The 8,216-nt window shown below is 45.5% G+C and overlaps 1 protein-coding gene across 1 annotated transcript; it reads left to right on the plus strand.

Annotated features, from left to right (window-relative positions):
• The first annotated feature begins 3,494 nt into the window (after positions 1-3,494).
• Positions 3,495-7,940, plus strand: LOC117901775. The gene is made up of 2 exons (XM_034812675.1): positions 3,495-4,625; positions 7,054-7,940. Exons 1-2 carry the CDS (start codon positions 3,540-3,542, stop codon positions 7,888-7,890), a joined length of 1,923 nt encoding a protein of 640 aa, XP_034668566.1. The 5' UTR covers positions 3,495-3,539; the 3' UTR covers positions 7,891-7,940.
• Positions 7,941-8,216: the final 276 nt, after the last annotated feature.

The raw sequence follows: 8,216 nt of genomic DNA on the forward strand, positions 1-8,216 counted from the left end.
AGGATATATTTCCGACTTGAAGCCGCCGCCTGTGGCGTAAATATCTGATTAGGCTTCTGCCCACGAAGGCCACTTCCCTACCTCCTCTTCCTCCTCAGCCATTCTCTCCTTTTCTAGGCAACCGAACAAAGAGAAGCAAGAAAATGGTGAAAATGAAAACAATCTTGGGCAACATCTGGGGAGCATGGGTCGGGGACGCTGCAGGACTTGACTGCTCCCTTTTCGATTGGGGACAAGGTTAAGCATTCGGCAGTAAAATGGCAACTTATTGTTTGGAATTGCCTGAAATTGTGTTGCCCAAAAGGAACAAAAAAAAAACCATGGCAAAGGTGAAAACGAAATATTGAGGCCTTGAGGTTTTCCTTTGAGAAATTGCTTTGGCAAGAGGATGAAAACTGTTTTCAGTGGGGAAACTAAATTGATTATCTGAACAATTAGCTGCCGTATTGATATCTGTGGTTGTCCCTGAACCACATCCTCTATCACTCTCATTGTGCACCTCTCATCCTCTCATACTTATTTCACGAGTATCTATACGATTTTGTCTCTTTCAGGCTGTCTCTCTTTGTCCATCTCACTTGACCTGCTCACTGGCAGAAGTCCTGGCTGGCTGTCGTCCTTCCTGGTCAGAGTATCATCATCATCATGGCTTGGCTGTGGTTGCTGTGGTCATCCACCAGCTACTTGTCTGCTGCTCCTCCACCTCCTCCAGCTCATCCTGCAACTGCGGCTGACACTCCTCCACTTGACTTGGATGCCATAATTGTCCTTGTCCGGCAGTGTCCTGTGTCAGTTATCCTTGTGCCGTTTGTTGCTTCTTTGTGTGTGGTTCTCTAATAACTGATGGAAATAATTTGCTCATTTCTGGCAAATACTTGGCCTGTTCGTGTGTGTTTGTGTCTATGTGGTTAGCATATTGCAGAGTTCTATTTAATTAGGTTAAAAACAGCATTTAATAAAGAGGTCGCATTTCTGAAAATGATTGCTTCAGAAATTCATTTGATATTCAATTTCCCCACCAAACAATTGCCCTGCTTGCTGCTTAAAAGTTTAATTCGTTTATTTCTCCTTGGATAATTTGAATCTCATCATTTGCAATCTGCCTGAAAAGAGGAAGGGAAGCAGAAATATTTCCAAGCGAATAAACAAAATTTATCCTTTTATGTTCAACCATTTTTTCCCGATCAAACCCTTTTGCACATCAGCCATAAATAACATAATCCGTATCAATATATATGTATTCCGTTTTTTTTTGTTATCTCCTCCAAATTTGAACAACTGAAGCTTTGAATGCATTTTTGTTGTGTGTTTTTTGTTCATTCCCTATTTTCCGCTTTCCAATTCGATTATCCCCTGAATTTTTTCAGCCGGATGTTTGCCTGTTCAGGGCGTATTCTCCGGACTCTACTCCATCCGGCTACTTTTGCGAAACATTTGAATTTGAATTCATTGAGGTGCAATAAATAAACTTGCCACATAAATCATTTCAACAGCAACTTAAGCACTCAGAATGGAATATTTCGCCAGCTATCCGTGTCTTCAGTCTCTCAGGCTCACACGAAAAACGGAGAAAAACGAAGTGGAAGTGTGGATTATCAGCGAAGCTTCGAATACCCTAAAAAATATTTATATACAAAGCGACAACGGATTCCAGCTACTTGCTTATATTTGACTTTTGTTTAATATGGATAATGTCAAATCAAATGTAAACTTTACAGGCGAACACTTGCAGATCCATTCCCTCGATGCCCTCTGTACACTTGCTTCCTGCTGTGCCGTGATAATCTTCCTAATACCCTGACGGAGAGAGAGAGTGTATATACATTTTGGTGTGGCTAAGGACACCTTGGGGAGAGATTGAAGAGAATTGCCGAGACGGGTTAGAGCCCAAGAACTAATTGGCCAAAAACAATAAAACTCAGCTCCTTTAAAACGAAAAGAATGCCACTCTCCCTTTGTCTCTCCCTCTTTCTCTCTATCTGTCTCTGCTTCTCTGACTCTTTCTCTATCGCTCTTAAAGTTTGGCTAAATGTTTGCGAGTCCATTTATAAATCCGTGCAACGTTTGCTCGATGTGCCCAAGGGATTTTCCCCCGAACAGGACAGGGCAAATATTGAAACTATAAAGCGTTTGCTTCTTTCTCTCGCTTCTACACCCTCTCATTGCTTTTCAAGCCCTCTCTCCCACTCTCCCACTCTCCCACTCTTTCTCTATGCTCTTCCTCTGCGAGTCTGTCTCTCTATGTGTGCGTTTGGTAAAGCTGCTTTAATCCTAAAAAAGTTTTTGCTGGTGAGTGGGTTAAAAGTAAGAGCAAACTACCAGGACGAGTACATGGTACATAAGCGGCTTATGCCATTAGTTCGGAATCGCAGTTTGTCCAGCACTGTGCCCAACTGTCGGCCTGCTGAGCGATGTCCCGCCACACCTACCCATCAATGCCCCTATCTATCGATATATCCGCTGTGTTCCCGTGCTTCCGCCTACCTGCGGAGAGTGTGAGCCCAAAGTTTCAGTTGCCAGCCAGTCCTGGCATTTACCAATTCATGCGGCAAACTTTAAAGGGCCCTGGTTCCAGTGGCGGCCACTAATTGGTGGAAGTTTGACGTGTAAAATCAAAAGTTATGACCCAGAGATACCCTCAAATGGTGGAGAATCCTGTGCGAAAGTTTATCATAAATTGTGCGTTGAAAAGTCAGATAAGGGAATGGCTAATGGGAAATATGGGAACTTGTGCTAAGCTCAGGTTTTGGGTAGAGGTGGCCTTTTGAGCTCCAGAATGATGTCTTTCTCTGTAGCGATGTAGATAAATTATATTGTTATCCTCTACCCCTATATGACTCTAAGATATTTCTAGACCCACGACGCCTTTGGCCATGTTTAAACTTGACTCCTTACAACAGACTTCCTCTCATCTGGAACCGCTTAAAGCTGCAACTTAAGCACTTCCGTACTCCCTTTTTTTAGCTGCACAGAAAGTAGAGAATGTCGCCATCAGGTCTGACTTTATTACAGTGCAATCCCCTGACTGGCCCACCGAGACTGCAGCAGTTTGCCAAGACCAAGGACCGAGAAGAGAATAGCCATTTTTGTCGCATACTCCACGCGGATTTTGACTGCATAAAATATGAAATTAAATTGCTAGCCAACAAAATGGCGCCAGGGAAAATGACAAAAATATGAGACAGAAGCGCTGCCACCTCCTCTCGCTCCACAATCTGCACTTGCCTCCCCTTCCCTCCCTGCCACCTGCAGCTCTTGTGGCACTTACTTTGGTGGGAATTCTCTGGGCGCTGCCAACTTGATGACTTGCAGCTGTCGCATTTCTTTCGCGACTTTAGGCACTGCTGCAACGCTTGTTGGCACCTGGTTAGCCACCTCGATGATGTTGGGATTTCATTTGACGGCAAATATTGCGGCACACCGCCTCATGGGAACTTCTCTGTCTGAGGTTGCTGTGCACTGAAACGAAGCGAAGCCAAAATACAGCAAACTCTGACATTGTCGGCACTTGGTGACTGCTTAAATTACATGTTTTAAAAATGTTACGGCTAAATGAGATAACTTTTCGCAAAATTGCTCTCTGTGTGATCCTCTCGTGTCTGGCTCTGTACGCATACGTGTGTATGGACATGGACACGGGACCCAAAATTGAAAATGCTTACTTTGTGAACAACGAGGGCTGCAAAATGATTGCACTGGATGTGACGAGCCCCGCGATACAGAGCCACATGACCAAGCCACCTGGAGAGTACACGTGCAACGATGAAACCTGGTTCGGTTCGAGGCTGCGGAGTGGCAACTGGTACCTGGAGCTGATGCGAGACATTGATCAGATTCTGATAGAGCACAACATCGAGACCGAAACTAGCATAGAGTGCGAGTACGATCGATTCGATGGGAAGAGCGACAGCCAAATGGAGCACTACAGACCGGTTATATTCAATCTGACACATCCATACCGCTGGGAGGTGGGACCAGCCATTTATCTACGTGTCTTTTGCTACCATTCCAAGAAACTACTCCACGAAGATGTGCACTTCTTCATTCAGCCACCGCCGCCAGAATTACTTGTGAAACCAAACAGCTTGAAGAAATGGGGAAAAGACAATGCATCTCAACCCGAAGAGCCGCTCATTTCAGTGATGATCCTGGGATTGGATAGTGTTTCCCATCTGAACTTTCTGCGCCAAATGCCACGTACTGCTTACTATCTCCGCAATGAAATGTCTCACGTCGAATTTTGGGGCTACAACAAGGTCGGTTTGAATTCCTTTCCGAATCTGATTGCCATGTTGACGGGGCAGAGTGAGGAGGAGAATGAAAATTACTGGAAGCCCCAAAAGCGCATGGACGATTGCCCTGTGATTTGGAAGGACTTTAAGCAGGCTGGCTATAATACCACATTGGGTGAAGATTATCCTGAATACAGTCTGTTTAATTTCTTGAAGCCTGGATTCGCCTCAATGCCAACTGATCACTATCTGCGTCCAGTTGTGAATACCATGTTGAGGGTCTTTAGCACAGAGTCCATTGCCTGGTGCTCGGCTGGCCGCACACTCACGGATGTTTTGCTGGAGATGGTCGAGAACCTGCTGCCCCACATGCAAAGGCATCCATTCTTCTCGTACTTTTGGTGGGGCCAGGGCTTCCATGACTACTTTAACTTTCCTTCCTTGGTCGATCAGCGCTTCGCGGGGCTATTGAGGCATCTGGATGATACAGGAATCACCAACAATACCTTTATATTCTTCATGTCGGATCATGGCTCGCACTGGGGCTCGTTCCGGAAGACCTTTCAGGGTATGCTGGAGGACAATCAGCCCATGCTGTTCACGCTCTACCCCAAGTGGATGAAGGAACGCTATCCGCTGGCCATCAAAAACCTGGAGAGCAACAGCCACAGTCTGATTACGCCTTACGATATGTACGAGACCATGAGGGACCTCCTCCACCTGGATTCATTGCAGGAGAATCGCCTAAAGCAGAAGTCAAGTCTCTTATGGAAGCAGCGCGGCTCTGAAACACCCCGTGGCGTCAGCCTCTTCCTACCCGTGCCCACGTGGCGCACTTGCAACACCTCCAACATCCCCGTCATACATTGCTTGTGCCACGAGCTGAAACCTGTGCCGGTGAATGCTCGAGAGGTGCAGCTTGCCGCCCGCACAGCTGTTCTGTCGATCAATAAGCTGCTCGAGACCTATCAGATGTGTCATCAGCTCCAGCTCAAGAACGTTGTTAGCGCCTACTCATCGGCCCCTCATATGACCCAAGAACATGAAATGAGGGACATCACTGTGCGCTTCCAAACGATTCCAGGCGATGCTTACTTTGAGTCCACCTATCGGATGACGGGTGGTGTATTATCCCTGGCTGGAGATATCGTCCGTATCGATGATACTAGCAACTCCAACAGCAACTGTATTAGCGAGCTCGAGCTGGAACCCTACTGCTATTGTGCATTTTAACGTCAGCTTTTGCAGTCTGTACTTATCATCCAACAATACAAAATTTAAAGAGTATTTTTTCATGTAAATGAATTATTTAGTTTCATTTAGCACTCGGCTTGAACATTCATACACAGATATTATAGCGCTTGAAACCTTTTACGCCGGCGGCTGGATTGAATCTCTCTAGGCGCGTCTCTCGCTGATCCGCTTTTCACAATCAGCCGTTCTTGCTTTGCGTTCTTCTCTCATAATTAAAATTCGCCGTGGAGCGAATTCGCCCTTTGTTCGTTGCTGCAGTCAGAGAGCGATAACAGAGCGCTGTTATGGGCAGTGGTTACAGACGTTAAAGTGGGTTGTTAACAGCGCTGTTGCTCTGTTAGATCTGCTGCCCTGCGCTTATCGATGAATTTCATTTTTAACATCTGCTTTATTTTCTTTACTCTGTGCATTTCCTGTCAGTTATTCACTTTGTCACTTTGTTAGGAAAAAAATTCAAACTTAAGTTGGAATTGTTTGAAAAATGTTCTGGCCAGATGAGAAATCTTTCCGAAAAATCGGTTTGGCGGTGATCCTGTCGTGCCTGGCTCTGTACGCATACGTGTGCACGGACAAGGACATTGGACCCAAAATCGAAAATGCGTACTTTGTGAACAACGCTGGCTGCAAAATGATTGCGATGGATGTGATGAACCCAGAGATTGAGAGCTACGTCGCAAAGTCTTCGACCAGGTATGGATGCAGGCAAGCTAAATGGTTTACAAAGAATCTTTTCAATGGAAGCTGGTACCTGGAGCTGATACGCAGCATCGATCAGATCCTTATTGACAATAATCTTGACAATGAGAAAGATATTAAATGCTATTTTGATCGATATAAATGCATAAGTGACTGGAACGTGACCCGCTACAAAAGAGTAAAGTCGCACTTGGTGCCTCCATATCGCTGGAACGTGCGCAATGCTGAGTATCTGCGAGTTTCGTGCCACCATTTCCAGAAATTACTACATGAAGATGTGCATTTCTTCATCCAGCCACCGCCGGAGAAATTATTGGAACATTCAAGAATCCTGGAGAAATGGCACAAAGACAATGAAACTGAGTCGAAAGAACCTCTGATTTCTGTCATGATCCTTGGTTTGGATAGTGTTTCCCATCTGAACTTTCTGCGCCAAATGCCGCGCACTGCCTACTATTTACGCAACGTAATGTCCCATGTGGAATTTTGGGGCTACAACAAGGTCGGATTGAATACCTTTCCGAATCTGATTGCCATGTTGACGGGGGAGAGTGCAGAAGAGAATGAAAAGTATTGGAAGAAGATTCGGCGCATGGACGATTGCCCTGTAATTTGGAAGGACTTTAAGCAGGCTGGCTATAATACAACATTGGGTGAAGATTATCCTGGTGCAAGTCTTTTCAATTATTTGAAGCCCGGCTTTGGCTCAAAACCCACGGACTACTATCTACGTCCGGCCCAGAAACTCATGAACAGAATGGGTGGCACCCGTAGCGACACAACATGCTCGGGTGGACGCTTACTTACGGATATATTGCTGGAAATGGTGGATAACATTCTTCCCCATATGCAAAGATACCCATTCTTCTCTTTGTACTGGTGGTCACAGGGCATTCATGAGTACTTCAACTTTGCTTCGACGATCGATCAGCGTTTCGTGGGACTACTGAGGCATTTGGAGGATACGGGTATCACCAACAATACCTTCATATTCTTCATGTCCGACCATGGTTCGCGATGGGGATCATTTCGTAGGACCTTTCAGGGTATGCTGGAGGACAATCAACCCATGCTGTTCACGCTCTACCCCAAGTGGATGAAGGAACGCTATCCGCTGGCCATCAAGAACCTGGAGAGCAACAGCCACAGTCTGATTACGACATACGATATGTACGAGACCATGAGGGACCTCCTCCACCTGGATTCATTGCAGGACAATCGTTTGAAGCAGAAGTCAAGTCTCCTATGGAAGCTACGCGGGTCTGACACACCTCGTGGCGTCAGCCTCTTCCTGCCAGTACCATCGTGGCGCACTTGCAACACTTCCAACATTCCTGTTGCATTTTGTCTGTGCCAAAAACTGACTCCCCTTCAATTGGATGATCCCACGGTAGCACTTGTGGCACGCTCAGCTCTACAATCGATTAATCAGCTTCTAGAACCCTTTCCCATGTGTCTTCAGCTGGAGCTCAAGGCTGTGGTCAGCGCGTTCTCTTCGGTGCCGCATGTGACCCACAAACATGACAAGAGAGACTTCACCGTGCGCTTTCAAACGGTTCCAGGCGATGCTTACTTTGAGGCCACATCGAGACTGACGGATGGGGTCTTGAACCAGGCAGGAGAGATCATTCGTATTATGCATCGCAACAACAACAGCAACTGTATTAGCGAGCTTCAGTTGGAGCCCTTTTGCTATTGTGCAGTGTAGCATCGAGATCAAAATGAATTTTTAAAGAGAATATAGGATATAAATGCGTATTCCGTGTGTCTATTGTATGAGCATCTGCATCTGAGATTTGCTCTTGGTTGATGGCTTGCCAATAATTGTTAATTGATTAATTTTTAATTAGGATCAAACCATATTTAAGCTCGAATTATTTGCATTATGCCCTGACATTTGGAATTTTCATGACATTTTATATCATTTTGTAATTCATTTATATTTCCGCCCAAAGGCAGACTCTTCCTTGTTTGACTGCAGAGTGGTTAACCGCTTTCGGCTTCATTTAGTATCAAACATTTGGTCTTGGCTTT

The sequence above is a fragment of the Drosophila subobscura genome, chromosome U, assembly GCF_008121235.1.
Source record: "Drosophila subobscura isolate 14011-0131.10 chromosome U, UCBerk_Dsub_1.0, whole genome shotgun sequence".
Taxonomy (NCBI): domain Eukaryota; kingdom Metazoa; phylum Arthropoda; class Insecta; order Diptera; family Drosophilidae; genus Drosophila; species Drosophila subobscura.